Source organism: Dipodomys spectabilis, unplaced genomic scaffold (assembly GCF_019054845.1).
Source record: "Dipodomys spectabilis isolate Male_0828 unplaced genomic scaffold, ASM1905484v1 ptg000023l, whole genome shotgun sequence".
Taxonomy (NCBI): domain Eukaryota; kingdom Metazoa; phylum Chordata; class Mammalia; order Rodentia; family Heteromyidae; genus Dipodomys; species Dipodomys spectabilis.
This window is the reverse complement of record NW_024870700.1, coordinates 4,211,567-4,228,331: the sequence shown is the minus strand read 5'-3', so window position 1 is coordinate 4,228,331 and position 16,765 is coordinate 4,211,567. Positions and strand designations below refer to the sequence as shown.

The following is a 16,765-nucleotide window of genomic DNA, read 5'->3' as shown; positions in this document are numbered from 1 at the left end:
AAGTGGTAGAGCGCTCACCTTGAGCTGAAGAGCTGAGGGACAGTGCCCAGGCCCAGAGTTCAGACCCCCCGACCGACAAAAAAGAGTCTTAGAGACTTTGCTGCCCAGGCTGGCTTTGAACTGTGATCCTCAGATCTCAGCCTCCTGAGTAGCTAGGATTACAGGCGTGAGCCACCAGTGCCCAGCTCACTGTACTTCTTGAACATCTACTAGTGTGTAGCAGGGCCTCTGCTAGGCTCTGGGAGGACACCCAAGTAATGATCCCTTGCTAATGTTCTTACAGTCTAGCAGGAAAGTCAGATGTACAGACAGGCAATTGTGATCATGATACAAGTTCTCTGGTGGGCTACACAAGCTGCAATGATGAAGCAGAGTGAGGAACCAGCGTAGTTAGTGGTGGTCTTACATTGATTTGACAGATGAGAGTTTGCCAGGGGGATAACGCAGGGGAGATCAGGCCTAGAGACATGGGAAACTTGAAACATATGCTGCATCTGGAGAGCTGCAACGTGTTTGGTGCAACTGGGATCTGAGGTACACGGGTCAGAGGGCATGCGCTGTACAGCCAGGCAGGTGCCACGAGGAGGCCTGTGGATCATCAGGCCTGCCTAAGATTCTATTCCGTATCGACTCGATCTGACCCTTTCCAGGAGTGGAGCTGGAACATATGCATTTGAAAAATGTCTTTTCCAAACGACTGCCAGATCTGAGAGTGATTGCCATAGGAAGTGGGAATCCCTTAAGTGACTTTAAGCATGAGACTAATGTGGTCAGATTTCTAGAAGCAGGGGAACCAACTAACATAGATCTAGAGCACAGCTGAGATGGCAGGAAGCTCATTAGAAAAAGGCTTAATGAGGCTGGATGGACTTAGAATCTGATTGATGGTGGAGAGGAAAGAAAACATGGGGTGATCCAGGTCCAGCTTGAATAGAGTGGACAGTAAGACTATTCATCAACCAGGGTAGGACATGACCAGGAGAACATCTTTATGTAGAAGACAGTGAGTTGGGTTTAGGGTTCATCAAACCCATATTCAGTACCAGGGATTGCACACTTTTATCACCTCACTCTATAACCACAGGTCTTTACAAGACAGGTCTCAAAAGTTGCTGGGTGCTGGTGGCTCATGCTTGTAATCATAGCTACTCAGGAGGCTGAGATCTGAGGAGCAAGGTTCAAAGCAGCCCTGGTAGAAAAGCCTGTGAGACTTTCCTTTCCAATAAACTACTCAGAAAAATCCAGAAATGGCACTGTGGCTCAAGTGGTAGAGAGATAGCTTTGAGCACAAAGAGGCTCAGGGACAGCCCCCAGCCCCCAAGGTCAAGCCCCAAGACTTGGGGGGGAAGGTCAAACAGTCTGGGCCTTTTATCTGTTTTTAGCTGGCAGCATTATTTGCTTCCTCAAGTCTGGGATGCTTGTAACTTACCATTAGGGTGTTTTAAAACTGCAGTGGGCTGTGTGGATCTGTGATCAGCATCAGTCAGTATTTGGATTCTCATTCTGCCAGCCAAGGCCAGCGATGGCATTGTCCTTATCTATGCAGCCCCCGTTTCTCTCCCACCGTTGTGGAAATGGTGAGAGATTTCACTTACCATGTGTCAGAATGGAGCTGCCATTATTCATATAAGGTAGAACGGGAATGAGTGGGGAAGATACAGAGCAGAGATACCTGAGGAGATGTGGACAGAAAACACGCTGGAAAAGGGGCAAGGTCAGTGAGCAAAGTGAAAACATGAGAGAATGCAGCAGATGCGGGTGGCTCACACCTGCAATCCTAGCTACTCAGGAGGCTCAGATCTGAGGATCGCAGTCTGAAGCCAGCCTGGGCAGGAAAATGCCACCAGCAAACCAGATAGGGCGCTGTGGCTCAAAGTGGTAGAGCACTAGCCTTGACTAAAAAAGCTCAGGGACAACACTCGGGCCTTGAGTTCAAGCCCTACAATAGACAAAAAGAAGAATGGGAGAATGAAGAAGCATCAAGATATCCCATAGGATGTCCAGGAAAGGAAGAGAGTTGTCAGTGTCGTCTACTCTACAGTCCAGCCAGATGGATTCTAGGGGCATCACCTACAGCCCTGTTCTAGGTAGAGCTGTCTGAGCTTCCAGGGCTGCCTTGCAGATGGTGCTCTCCCAACCCTGCTTCCCTCACCCTGTGTGATCTGTGTGAATTTTGTTCTTTTCTGGGCTTCTAGCCCTGAGACTTCCTGTGGATACAGGTTCTTGCCTCTTATCCAGAGCCTCTCCCAGGAGGCAGGATGTGCTGTGGGCAGAAGTATAGGTTAAAGTGACCTACTTTGGCAGCTGGGATTCTGTGAACTCAGGGCAACTTCCTTGTGCCTACATTTTTCCTTACATGAAACAAGAGGTTGTTCTGGCTCTTTGAGCAAAGTAAAAGTAGGGTGCCTTTGTGTCCTCACACCCTCAGCCTCTGCTCCCCTTAATTCTTCTCCAGTTAGTGCTGTTGCCTGCAGCAAACTATCCACAACCACAACTGTGGCTCTCCCCTCTGCGGGCTCCCTGTGCCTTCGTGCCTTCTCCCTGTGTGCTCTGGGCTAGGTGATTTCATATAGGCTCTAAGCTAGGTGATGTCATTGTGTGCGTCATTTAGCATCCTTACCATCATCCTAGAATGCAGTTCCTTCTTTCCTTCCTTCCTTCCCTCCTTCCTTCTGTCTTTCCTTTCTTTCTTTTTTTTTCTTTCCTTCCTTCCTTCCTTCCTTCTTTCTTTCTTTCCTTCTTTCTTTCTTTCTTTCTTTCTTTCTTTCTTTCTTTCTTTCTTTCTTTCTTTCTTCCTTTCTTTCTTTCTTTCTCTCTTTCTTTCTTTCTCTCTTTCTTTCATGTTTTTCAGTCTTTCTGTCTTTCTTTCATTGTTTCTCAGTCTTTCTGTCTTTCTATCTTTCTTTCTTTTTTTTTTTTTGTCAGTCATGGGGCTTGAACTCTGGGCCTAAACGCTGTCCCTCAGTTCTTCAGCTCAAGACGAGCACTCTACCACTTGAGCCACTACGCCACTTCCAGTTTTCTGCGTGGTTCATTGGAGATAAGAGTCTCACAGACCTTCCTGCCCAGGCTGGCTTTAAACCTTGATCCTCAGATCTCAGCCTCCTGAGTAGCTAGGGTTACAGGCATGAGCAAACAGCACCTGTCTTTTTTTTTTTTTTTTTCTGTGCTGGTAATGGGGCTTGAACTCAGGGCTTCTAATTCTCCCTTGGCTTTTTCTCTCAAGGCTGGCACTCTGCCACTTGAGCCACCCCTCTGCTTTCAGCTTTTTGCTAGTTAATTGGAGATTAAGAGTCCCCCAGATTTTTCTGCCAGAGCTGGCTTTGAACTGTGATCCTCAGATCTCAGCCTCCTGAGCAGCTAGAATTACAGGTGTGAGCCACCAGTGCTGAAGAAATTCGTTGTTTGACCAAGGTGACAGCAAGTCTGTGGTAGGGCTGAGAGATGGCATTTCACCTCTGTGGACACAGAACATACTTGTGCTCTCTGACCACCTGCGGATCTCCAGTGGGAGATGGCAATGGACAGGCCCAGGAGGGCTTAGAGGTGCATCAGGACTCTCTGGAATGAGAAGTCACCATCTCCCTCCTTCCTCTTTGTTTCAGGTCCGCTTTGGTCTGGCTTTCTCTCTCTCTCCAGCAGTACGTTCCCAGAGAAGTCTCTGGTGGGAGAGGAAATGCCTTTGGAAGAATTTTGTCAACCACTGGGTTGTGTCTGGCTCTGGCTTTGGCCATGTGCTCTACATAAGGAAGCCCCTGCCAGGTGTCCTCCAGACTCGCCCCTCCCTCGAGGTGGCTCTTCCTGGGAAAACCTCCCTTTTGTGCTGGGTAGACTATGGCTTGGGGGTCTAGTCAAAGGGTTCAGAGGCTCTTCCTCAGCTGAAATGCCTCCTGAAGTAATTACAGGAGATCTGGAAGCTCAGGTGTCCTCTACTCCCTGCCCCCATCCCAGCTGGGAGCCAAGGGTGGGTACAGGGTGCTCACTGTACAGGCTAGGGTATACTGTGTGAAGACCCTAGGCCAGCTGCCTATCCTTGGCCATGGGGGGGTGCTGCCTGTGCTAGTTCTTTAAGGAGTAGACCATGACCATCTGGTTATGTCAGTTCCCTGGCTTCTCCATCAGGGATTTCCCCTCTCCCATCAGTGAACTTAGAAATCCCTGCGACTCTTGAGTAGGAAGGGACCACAGAATGTGCCCTCCCTTGTTTGTGAGCAGTTTCTCTTTGGGATATGGGGTATTCATGGGTACAGGGGGCTCCCAGAGCTAGGGGTAAATGGAGAAGAGCCAAAGGAAACAGCCTTGCAGAATTCTTAGTCTGACCTCCCTGCAACCTGGGCTTTTACACATGGGCTGTAAAGTCACATCCTGGCAGGTCAAGCTGGTCAGCAGGTAGCCTGAGGGCCAGAAAACCCAAGCTACGTCTGCGTGCACATGGCTTTCAGCACGTGTGGGCAATAGAGGGACTCGTGTGGGGTGAAGTCAGTGCAGAGCAGGCTTATGAGTAACTTTCACAGCAGAATGCATGTGTTATGTAGACGGTGAAAAACCTCAGGACCAAGCCCTCTACCCCTACCCCTGGCCAAGCTACAAAGGCTCCTGTGGGGACTGTGATGGCTGAGAGTTATCTACGGTGGCAGAAGGGGAAATTTCTTCTGACACTCTCCTTCCCCAGCAGATAATTAGGGATGGTTGGCCTGATGGTTGATCCTGAACTTAGTGGTCTTTTATTAGCTGGGTCATCCTAGAAGGGCCAGAGAGCTTGCTTGACCCAGCTAGGGTGAGTTGAATTGGAAACCATCTCTCTCTCTCTCATTCCAGTGGGTGTATAACATCCTTGACAAGAAGGCAGAAGCTGACCGGATTGTTTTTGAGAACCCAGATCCCTCTGATGGCTTTGTCCTCATCCCTGACCTCAAGTGGAACCAGCAACAGGTAAAGGCTGGATGCTACAGGGCTCTGATCTCTGAGAACCTTTACACCATCACCCCTGCCCTCTCCCCTTCTCCAGTGGAAGCCTGGCTGCCTTTGCTAGCCTTCTTTATACTCAACAAGGGCTGACTTGTGCTCTCCTCTGGTGACAAGAGTACATGCCTAGTAGACACAGCTGCTTTTGCTTTCAGTTGGATCAGCTTCAGGGTCTGGTGACACAAGGTAGTGTTTGCCTCCATGACTGTGTGGGCCATTCTTTAGCCAGCCAAGTGGCTAGAGCTGCCACCTTCCTGCCAGCTGCACCTGGAGTCCCAAGGTGAAATGTTTTATTTTCATCCCCTTCACCACGAATCCAGGCAGGCTCAGGTTCTAAAGCATTGGCCTGCAAGAACCATGGGAGCAAATCAGAGACCTTCTCAGCCTGAGCTGCAGAGTTGGCTTCCAGGAGCCCAGACCTCTACCCTACAGGGTAGAGGTCAGCTCTCTGCTCCCTGGCCTCCAAGAACTCTGCTTTTTTTTTTTTTTTTAATGGAGGAGGGATTCTAAGGGCCCCAAGCTTGCTAGGCAGACACTTTACTGCTTGTTTGGCAGGCTTTCTATCTCTTGAACCTCACACACAGCCCTTTCTACAAACCATTGAAGGAACAGATTTAGAAGCACCTTCTCTCCTGTGCCAGCCTCCCACAAAGTTACAATTTTCAGTCATTTTAAAATTTTTTTTATTTTTTTATTACCATCCCTTTGCATTTGGGCTCAAGGCTGGTGCTCTACCATTTACTCCACAGCTCTACATCCAGTGTTTCCTGCCTGGGCTGACTCAAATCATGATCTTGAAATCTCAGCCTCCTGAGGAGCTGGGATTACAGGTGTGAGCCACCAGTGTCCAGGTTACAGTCATCTCTTTAATGCCCTAAGAGATACTCTAATGGGATCAGAAATGTATTCTGATGGGATCAGAAAGAAGCAGAACCACTGTGTTGCTGAGCTCCTGTCACAAGTTGGGGCTGGGGAAGGGGCAGGAAGGCCAACACAGAATTCAAAGTAGGCAGTGGCCTCTCTCCTGCATTATACTCTCAATCTAATTTGGAGCCAAGGGGCTCCAAATTCTACCATTGATGTGCCCTCACCCATCCTAGGACTCCTGCAGACATGTTCTGGTGCTCTGGCCCTGGCATCTCCTCTGTGGCTGCCTTCCCTCTTGCTTTCTCAGTTGTATCTTGCTCTGTAGTATCCTACACTGAAGTCACCTAAAGTTTGTTTGGTCTTGAGTCAGTGATTTCTAGACCTGCCATGCCACTCCACTGCCCAGAAAGATGCCAAGAGCCTATGGTTGAAGTAGAGGGATAAGATTTATACTCAGACTAATAAGCATCTTTCGTCTCTTCACAAGAAGCTCAGAGGTGCTCTCGAAAAGGCTCAAGGCACCGTAAGGAATTACAAGGGAGTAGAAGTTTCAGTATGGTGTGATGATTTATCAGTGCCAGGGAAAATCAAAGAAGATGGTTCTTCATGTGTCAGGTATTGTCAGGGAGGCTAAGGGCATACCTGAGTCCACTCTTCTCTTATCCTGTAGCTTGTGTTTGCCTGAGCCACCTTCAGTCCTTAACAAATAACTGGGATTGGCTGGGTGGAGGACCTCACGTAGATCTGCAGAGCCTCCACTCCCTTCAGGCAATGCTGTGCATAGAGATCGTGGGTCAAAGCCTGGTCATGGGACATGAATGTGGGGAGGAGGGAGGAGCTTCTGCAGTCCATACACCACAGCAGATACTAAAGAGGGACTTGAGCTGGGCGCTGGTGGCTCACGCCTGTAATCCTAGCTACTCCAGAGGCTGAGATCTGAGGATCATGGTTTGAATCCAGCCCTGGGGCAGAAAAGTCCCCAGGAGACTCTTATCTCCACTTAACCATTCAAACACCGGAAGTGGTACTGAGGTTCTAAGTGGTTGAGAGCTAGCCTTGAGCAAAAAAAAAAAAAAAGAAAAAAGAGCTCATGGACAGCGCCCAGGCCCTGAGTTCAAACCTACAACCAACAACAACAAAAACAAAAAAGGAGGTGGTGGAGGGGGAATTTGTACATCTCCATTCCAGAATCCCTGAATACATTTGAGAATGGAAATCCATCAGATTGTTTAACCCGGGACTGGCAGGAATCTGCCAGGCCTGTTAGTCAAACTGCCTCTTGAAGACAAGAAAGGCTTGGGGAGCCCTTCTGGGTCCCAGCCACGTGGCTGGAGCTCCTTGCCCACAATGATGATGGCGAGGCCAGCACAAGAGTCAGACCTTGCTTGACAGTGACACAGATGACTCAAGTGTGGTCCTCCTTAATCTTTGCTTAATCCTTGATTGTCTTTATTTGTGCCCTGTTTCAGTGGCACACACCCCTGGCTTGCGATATCATGACCTCAGCACTCCCTTAGGAATTGGCAAAGTATCTAGCAGGAAATCAGGCTAAAATATCTGAACTTCTGTTCCTTGTTACGTGGCCAGAGACAAGGCAAGGACTCAAGGACTCCAGCGTTGTCTTTGAGGAGCCTCTCGAGCACCCTGGATTCTCCTCTGTCACTTCTCTTCTCTTTGCCTTATCTCCTCTGCCTCTGCTTCTCCTCCTTTTCTTTGTGCTGGGGACAAAACCCAGTGTTGCACAAATACTAAGCAGTTGATGGACGTCTGAGCTATACCCCCAGCTCATGGAAGTATACCTTTATTGTCTCCACACTCATGGTCCTGTATTTAACCATTTGTTCTTCTTTCCATCCATGCAACAACTATGTATCAAGTACCTGCTGTTGCTTGAGATTTCACCTTCCCCAAGATTATGGCATCCCTTTTTTAGTCTCTCTCCCTCCCCCCCCTCTTTCTCTCTCTCTCTCTCTCTGTTTGTTTTGTTTTGTTTTGTTGTTTTTTTGTGGGTTTTTTTTTTTTTGCCAGTCCTGGCCCTGAACTCAGGGCCTGGGCACTGTCCCTGAGCTTCTTTTGCTCACAGCTAGCACTCTACCACTTGAGCCACAGTGTCACTTCTGGCTTTTCTGTTTATGTGGTACTGAGGAATCGAACCCAGGGCTTCATAAGTGCTAGGCAAGCACTCTACCACTGAGCCATACTCTCAGCCCATGTTGGGGATTTTTTGAGACAGAATATTACCACGTAGCCCAAGCCAGCCTGGAACTCACTATCCTCCTTCTTTAGGCTTCCAGGTACTGGACATACAGTGTGTTAGTATACATGCTTCCTTCCTTAGTCTCTTAAGAAATCATCCATATGTTGTTTTTTTTAAAAATTATTTTGTTTGTTATTATGAGCCAGTGGCTCATACCTGCAATCCTAGCTATTCAGGAGGTTGAGAGCTGAAGATTGTGGTTTGAAGCCAGCCCAGATAGGAAAGTTGGTGAGACTCATCTCCAGTTAACCACCAGAAAACCAGAAGTGGCCCAAAGTGGTAGAGTGCTAGACTTGAACAAAAAAGCTCAAGGACAGCACCTAGGCCCTGAGTTCAAGCCCCACAACCAACAACAAAAACAAAGTATCAATGATTATTAAAACATATATGTGTGTGTGTGTACGTACATAGTACAGGGCATGTGCTATAAAAATAAGTTCCCTAGCCCCACATTGTTCCACTTCCCTTTCCCAGAAACAATCACTGTTATTTCTTTTATTTGTCTCTCCAGGGTTAATATTTGTATATCATGTATATAAACATCTCTCTGTGGGGCTGGGAGAAAGGCTTAAGTGGTAGAGTGCCTGCCTAGCAAGCTTGAAGCCCAGAGTTCAAATTTCAGTACCATTACAGCAAATAAGAATAAGAACAGGACTGGGAAGGTGGCTCAGTGGTAGAGCGCTTGCCTTGCATGCATTAGGCCCTGGGTTTGATTCCTCAGCACCATATAAGCAAAAAGAAAAAAGCCGGAAGTGGTGCTGTGGCTCAAGTCGTAGAACACTATCCTTGAGCTGAAGAACTGAGGGACAGCACCCAGGCCCAGAGTTCAGGCCCCATGACTGGACCCAAAAAAAGAAGAAGAAGAAGAAGAGGAGGAGGAGGAGAAGGAGGAGGAGGAAGAGGAAGAGGAAGAAGAGAGGAAGAGGAAGAAGAAGAAGAAGAGCAACAAAAACCCCTGTGTGTACACATAGACATACACTTTCAGTTCAGTGAGCTAAGTTCTTTCGGTCAAGTTCTTGGACAAGTTATCCTTTCTTCTGAGTTACTCCAGAGGTCAAGGTCAAGAGATGGCTCTCTCTAATAGTCCAGACCCCTTGCTGGGAACTTTTTTGTTGCTGTTGCTTTATGATCCTGCCTTAAAAAGAGATAGTGAGGGGCTGGGAATATGGCTTAATGGTAGATTGCTTGCTTAGCATGCATGAAGCACTGGGTTCAATTCCTCAGGACCATATAAACAGAAAAAGCCAGAAGTGGTGCCGTGGCACAGGTGGTAGAGCTGTAGCCCTGAGTATAGAGAGGCTCAAGGACAGAGCCCAAGCTATGAATACAAACTCCAGGACTGGCAAAACAAAAACAGTGATTGGTGGACCACTTTCTAAGGTGCCAATCTCAGACCTTCTCCTGCCCTTACCCCGCTTTTTCTAGGCCATTTCTATGGGCTAGGAGGCCCTTTGGCTGATTGCAGAAAGCCTTGAGTATCTGCGATCAAAGAATGTTTTCTTCTCCCTCCCTTACCCAGCCTGAGCTGACTGACACCCAGCACCTGGCCCCACACTGCATTCCATGCTGGTGGAGCAGAGAGATATGATTGAATGTCATGTTTGGGATTTGTCTGCAGACATCATCTGAAATAAATGCAGCTATTATATTTGGGTATCTTGCGACAGTGACACAAAGCACAGGAGAAAAGGTACTTAGTACATGGGCACACATCAAGTCAAATAATTTTGTTTCCTGGTTTCAGACTTGTGGTTAATGAGAGAGTGAATTTCCTGGACACAAATCCAAAAGGGATTTGTTAGCAGAACAGGCCTTGAAGGGTGCAACTCTGTCCTCTGCTGGGGGGTTTCTCAGGGACATGAGTGTACTGAAGCTCTGGGACTGAGCCCAGATTTTCAGAACACTGGTGGGAAGAACTACTATGACTTGAAAAACTGTGACATACTTGAGCATCCATCAGGCAGTGACATGGAAGATCTCACACTCACTTCTGAAGTTGCCTCCCCACCCCTCCTACCCCCCCACCCCCCCACCCCCCAGATTTGGCTGGGTGACTCATGCTTCCCAGATTATCTCCATGGAGAATCTTGCAGATTAAACTGCATGACTAGGGCAGTGATAGGTTTTCCCCAAACCTTGACTTCCAAGAGCCTTGATTGCCTGGCATGTAAGTATGATAACTCAGCGAGACTAGGGTTTGGGGAGCTGGGAGGGTGCGGGAGGGTTTCCGCGCAAGAGGGCAAGTTCATTTGCTCTCTGGCACAAGATCTTGTTGACTCTGGTTCCTTGCTCTGTTGTGACCTCCAGGTTTTTAGCCAGGCGCTGTTTTCAGGAAGGACTACAGGAAGGGTTGTCTAGAAACTGTTGAGATAGGGGAAAAGAGAAGAGGGCTAATCACTGTGTGGTGGGTGCTCCTTACTGAGTGGCCAAGGGCTCCTTCCTTTTCCTCCTTCACATTCCCCCCTCCACTCCCACACGTGCCGTTGACTTCAGACAGGTCAAGCTGCTCGCCCTCCCTGTTCTGTGCCCTGTCCAATCTAGCATCTGAGCGTTCACTCCCACTGTCCCCTCTAAATGGTAAATGGCCTTTCTCCTCTAGAAGCCTTTCCTGGATAGCCCCCAGCTTGCTGGCAGCTTCCCTTCCTCCTCCTATGCTTTTATCACTGTGTTTTGGGGGCTTCAGCTCAATGGGAGAGCAAATGCATACCATGCACAAGGCCCTGGCTTGCTGCTTCCCCCGCAGCAACCCTGAAGAGAAAAAGGAAAAAAGTCTATTGCATTTCTCCTTACAGCAGAGTAACTTATAAGCATGGATTCGACTTTTACGTATGTACACAGATTAGACTATGAACTTGTGGACGGAAAGGCTTGTCCTTGAACCTCTTCCTTATCTCCCCTCCTTCACCCTGTCCGTATATAGATGTTGCCGTATATAGGATATTCTTTTTTGTTTGTTTTGTAGCCCAGGCTGGCTTTGTACTCTACCCTCCAGCCCAGTCTCCTCAGTGTTGGAATTACAGGCACACAGTACCATGCCTAGCTCCTTGTGGTAGTCTGTAGCTGAATGGGTCGAAGTTCTGTCCCTGAAGCAGTCCTGTTCACCTTGGGCACATCAAAATGCCTTGGGATTGGTTCCGTTGTTAGAGTGGGCTCTGGGTACCGTAAGGATTTGGGGAGGTGTTGGGGACGTTGGTATGGCCCTGGCTAAAATCGGCATTGTCCTCCGTTCTTTCCTCCCCGCCATGCAGCTAGATGACCTATACTTGATTGCCCTCTGCCATCGCCGGGGCATCAAATCACTTCGGGATCTGACCCCAGAACACCTTCCGATGCTCAGGAACATCCTCCGGGAGGGGCAGGTGAGTTACGTCACCAAGCAGGTTCTAGCATGTTTCTTGGGCTTCCTTCCTCACCCTTCCTGGAGTCTGTCTGGAAATGGACTTCTCTCTGAACGCCAGTGTTGGGTCTCTGAACATCATAGGTTGACTCACCAGGTCCTTTGTTTCCTGCCCAGTGCTCCAGCTCTACTTCTAGCCATCTTTCCTCGTCCTACACTCGTTCTCTCCTACCTTTCTCTGCAAGTCCCATCTGCCCCTCCAACTCAAGTCCCAGCCCTTTCCACCCCAGGATCACCCATCCTGCTCATAACATTCACCTCCTACTAGACAAGTTTCTTGGACTGTGGGCACTTCATTCTATTCATGTGTTTCCTTGACTAAAGGTAGGCTGAATTCTATAGCACTTGGCTTTCTAGGGTACTTGATTGAAGTGAAAGAAATTATAAGGGCACTGAAAGCCTTTGGGGCAGGAAAGGATGAGAGAAGATTGAATAGAGTCTTGAGTGTGTCCCGAACTGCTGCCTTGGCCCTAACTAGCCAAGTGGCCTGTGGGCCTCAGTGTCTGGTCAGGGTCCCTTCTAAACCCATGCTACAAGCATCCACCATTTTACTCTGAAAAGTGGGTACCAAACAAGGAAGGAGCTCTGCCCCCTTTCTGATCAGACCTAAAGCTCTGTCTGAACTCACTGCCATTGTGCTCGGAACTGTCTCTTACTCCCAAGCCCTCCTGCCCGTGGCACCCTCCCTCAGGCCGCCTTTACCTTTTGAGGAGACTTACTGCTGTCAGGAAATAGTCTTTGGATACTGCTGATAGCCCTGAATAGCGTCTTTCTCTCAGAGATGCTGGGCCCACATTTCCTTCCCCTACAGCCTGGGTGGACTCACCTTGGCAACCAGCCCTGCTGAGCCCACAAAACCTTTGGGTGCCTTGGCTCTGAGCTCACCCTGTTGCCGTGATCCAATGATTCTGGGGTGTATTCTGAATCCATAGAAGCCCTCGTCTTTTTTTCTGTTCCCCTCTAACCTCAGGGATCAGCTCACCATAGAGACTAGTGTGTCCTTGTGATTCCCAGGCTTGGGGGCTCCTAGTGGGTATAGTTGACAGAAAAAGATTTTTTGCTCTGAACAAGATAGAATGAATGGTTACAGGGAGCCAGAGCCAAAGTAAATGTTTTCCTCTTTCACAAGGAGCCAGCTGAGGTGTCTGTGTAGGTCTGGGTCAACCCTGCCCACATTCTCTGCTTAGCACAGTCCCATCTCCATTGTTTCTAAGCCTCATTCCAAGAGGGTGAGACTTCTTCCTAATCCCTTCAACTTTGATTGTTTGTGAATCATTCATTAGAAGGTCAGTCCCTACAGTCTTGGGACTCTAGACCTGACCTTAGGAGCTGGGACTTCCTTGGTTTCCAAAAGGAGCTCATGTTTTATGCAGTTTGGCATCAGAGAACCCTGGTGGAGGCCATGGCTTGCATCTGCTCAGGGGACTGGCTCAGCTTTGCTGCTGACATCTGTTATTTGTTGATCTCCTTCAGTGGAAGACAGGGATCTGAAACAAGCAATGGGCAGGGAGGGGCTGGTGGGTTTTGTAAGCCTTCCCAGGCTAGCCCTGGTTAACATGGGAGAAGGGTCCAGGCAGTGGATGTGGCATGAGACACGGGCAACACATGATCCATTTAGCTGCTGCTCTCTTTCTTTCCTCATCAGGAAGCCATCCTGCAGCGCTACCAGGTGAAGGGAGACCGCCTTCGTGTGTACCTGCATTACCTGCCCTCCTACTACCACCTGCACGTGCACTTCACCGCCTTGGGCTTCGAGGCGCCTGGCTCAGGTGTGGAGCGGGCTCACTTGCTGGCCGAGGTGATCGAGAACCTGGAGTGTGACCCCACGCACTACCAGCGACGCACTCTCACTTTTGCTCTCAGGACCGACGATCCCCTGCTCCCGCTCCTGCAGGAGTCCCAGCAACCCTGAGCATGGGGGGGAGAAAGGCACAGATGCATGGGTTAAGGGGTTGACATAGGGCTGTTTTTGTTTGTTTGTTTTTATCTCCAAGGGAATTTTTTAAATGTATTTTGTATGGGCTATTCTTTATATAAGAATAAAAGTACTGGGCTCTCTGGTGAGAATCTGATGGCTTGGCCTGGAAAGGGGGAGGCAGGGGGGAGGCGGGGAGTAAGGGTGGTAAGTGGGCAGAGCTGGTGGGAAGGCGGCAGGAAGGGTGGAAAGTCTCAGGGTGGCTGCCACAGCTGGCAAGTAACAGCCCCTTGAGAAGGGTTTTTCCACATGCATCAATTCTCTGCCCCGTTGGCACTCCTGCCCGGTTACCACATACTTCCCCACCCCATCTCTTCTTTGGTGGGGGGGGGTCTCCCACCAAAACCAAATGCAAACCTTTCTGGTAATAGTCTATAGAGGTTTCAATGTCATTTCCTCCTTCCCTCCCCAGCCCTAAAGTCCCACACACCCTGGGTGTGCGTCAACCCTGTTGATAAACTCTTTGAGGAGGTTGGGGATTGATGCTTGGAAGTGGGAGAGTATTCATGAGAATCAGATGATGCAAGTCCCAAACGCCTGCTATTACCTCTCTTATTTGATCAGTGAGTCCCTGGCCTTGAATTTATTATCTAGGCAAGAAGACAAAACACTCACATGAAGCAGCAGATCAAGTTCCAAACTTTTATCAGCAAGGGCAAAATGGTCTGATTGCCCTGAGTACAAAGCTGTAAATGGGCTTGGTGTCTGGGTGGTCAGAACCGTGAGGTTCATAGATTCTAAGGCTGTGACGCGACCTTGAAGTGACAGACTAATGACCAGTTACGGAGCTGGCAGGATCCTGTCTGAGAGGGTGACATCTCAGTGTGCTAGCAGAGGAGGGACACAGCATTCATGTCAGCGCAGTCTAACAGAGGACAATGTCCTCTTACTGCCGGAGAGGGGCTGACATTTACTGTTTGTCAGGGCAGGGCTGAGGAAGTGCTCTGTGCAGACAGGATGTTACACTCAGAAGTAACAGAGAAGGAAAGTATGAGGCACAGGGGTAACTGTCACCCTTCCTATTGTGCCCAGGCACCAAGGCCTGGTTTCAGAGCCCTACTTCTTTCCTTGAAGGTAAGGCTCTCAAGTGGTGGCCCTGGCTCTGGCCCCTACTCCAGTCTGGCCCTGTCTACTGGAGAGAGCATGGGTCACCCTGAGAGAGACTCCTTGAGAAGAGTAAGCGAGTAGACAGAGCTGGTGACTGGAAAGCCTCTGGGCTTCTGCATTCTCCAGTAGCTCCAGGTGACACGTGACCAAGTGATTGTTTTACTACCTAGGAGTTGGCGGGTACTGACCAGAGCACGTGGGTCTATCTCAGAGGCTGAGTCTGCCAGATCCATTCATGCTGCCAACGCGTTCACACATGGTTTCTTAGACAGAAAGCAAGTGGACAGAAAGCAAATAGACTATAGGCAAGGCCATTGGCCACTGCTCGGGGAGGGTGAGAGGTCTGGAGGTCACAAGCTAACCTGAGGTGTCCCAGAGCAGTTTCCAGTATGCAGATTGCTCCCTGAGTCTCAGTTCTTCTCCTTCCAGGTGCCAGAGGAGATAATTGACCCCCGCCCTCTCTAAAAGCAAAGGGTCCTGACAAGCAGACACCATCTTCTCCAGATTTGCAAAGCCGCCGAGTGAGGCTTTCCTCCAGCACCTCACTTGCTCCATCACTCACCGCCCTTCACCATTGGCTACCTGCCAGTCCAGTCTCACAGCATGAGCTGACCTTTGTGTCCCGGGCAGTGGTGGTGGTGGTGGTGGTTTCATGGTGCCTTGCCTGGAGAAAATGGACAGTAGGAATTTGATGGCTGGGCGCATAAACCTGTACAGAGGGAGCCGAGTTGAGACAAAGCTCCCTCATTCACTGACAGAAGGTCATAGCAGCCAGGACTGTAGTCCGGTCTGGAGAAGCAGCCAGTACATTCCCAGGGCGTAGTTCCAGGCAGACAGACCCGCACCCTGGACGGCTTCCCAGCTTCCCAGCTCCCCCTTGGGCCAGCCAATTCTATCTTCATTGTGCAAGGAGGGGCCTTTCGGAGATTGTGTACCCTGCCCCCACCTTGTTTTCCCAGCAGTACAGAGGGGTCTCCTCTCTAGGCCTTGCCATTTTTATTATTATTATTATTATTACTAAGATTAGCGTCTGCCTGACACCTGGCAGGGGTCCCTTTATAGCTAGCCAGTTTTACCTCCAGAGAATATGATGGCAGTCTGTCCCTAGAGCCCAGCACCCATTGTGATCTCATGATCCTTAATACTTTATCCCATGGATATGTCTGCCAGGCAGCCCAGCCACATGCCAGAGGTCCCCAGAGTTGGCCACTGCCCAGTACTATTGAGGTCCCATCTAAAGCACACTTTCTGTGTCTTTGTAGGGCAACTCTTTCCATCAGACTCTCCTGTGTGACTTGTCTAGGTAGATTTACGAACATTAGTTCTTATTCCAACTTAGAGCTGTTGGCTTGTGTGTCTGCCCCACTGGCTGACAGTTTTGAAGATAAGGACTTGTTTAGTCATTTCTGTCTGCCCAACATACCGGGGACACTGTGGCTGCCAAGGAAGAGTTGAAATGAAATTAACATTACAGTTCAGTTAAAGGATCTTCAACTCATTCCATTTTATCGACACAGAACAGGATCCAGCTATCTTGTCCAATGTTACAGGGATAAATATCAGCTCCAGGAAGCTGAGACTTCCTGCTCTTTGTTCACTATTTACCAAGGATCTAGGACAGTGCCAAGCCCGTACTAAGTGTTCAATGAACACATGAATACAAGAAAGGGGCTGAGCTGCTAAATTCTGGCCTCCTGGTTCCCGATCAGGAGTTGTAGGGTGACAACCTCCCCTTTGCCCATGCTGTTACTTCAGAGGCCAATATCCTGCCTCCCTAGAGAGCTTCCTGCTAAGGGCATAGTATGCCCCGCCCTAAAGAGTAAATACAATGCTGGGTGCTAGTGGCTCATGCCTGTAATCCTAGCTACTCAAGGCTGAGATCTGAGGATCGTGTGGTTCAAAGCCAGCCCAGGCAGGAAAAGCTGTGAAACTCTTATCTCCAATAAACCACTAGAAAACCAGAAGTGGCACCATGGCTTAAGTGTTAGAGCACTATCCTTGAGCTGAAGAGCTGAGGGACAGCGCTCAGGCCCAGAGTTCAAGACTGACAAAAAAAAAAAAAAGATACCAGGTCCCTGACAGTGAGAGGGTATTGTGGCCATGCTGAAGAGAGTATACTCATGTGAAAATGGGTCCTTTGCTCTGCTGGAACAATGTGAGATGTTACTCTTTCCAGATAAATCTTGATGTATCCACA

The 16,765-nt window shown here is 49.1% G+C and overlaps 1 protein-coding gene across 1 annotated transcript in view; it reads left to right on the top strand.

The window, feature by feature from the left end:
- The window catches only part of Dcps (decapping enzyme, scavenger), a 51,023-nt gene extending 37,465 nt beyond the window's left edge, over positions 1-13,558 (top strand). The window contains exons 4-6 of the mRNA XM_042674921.1: positions 4,819-4,932; positions 11,338-11,448; positions 13,132-13,558. Coding sequence (XP_042530855.1) covers positions 4,819-4,932; positions 11,338-11,448; positions 13,132-13,398 — 492 coding nt within the window. The 3' untranslated portion in view covers positions 13,399-13,558. The remainder of the gene's footprint in view (positions 1-4,818; positions 4,933-11,337; positions 11,449-13,131) is intronic.
- Positions 13,559-16,765: the final 3,207 nt, after the last annotated feature.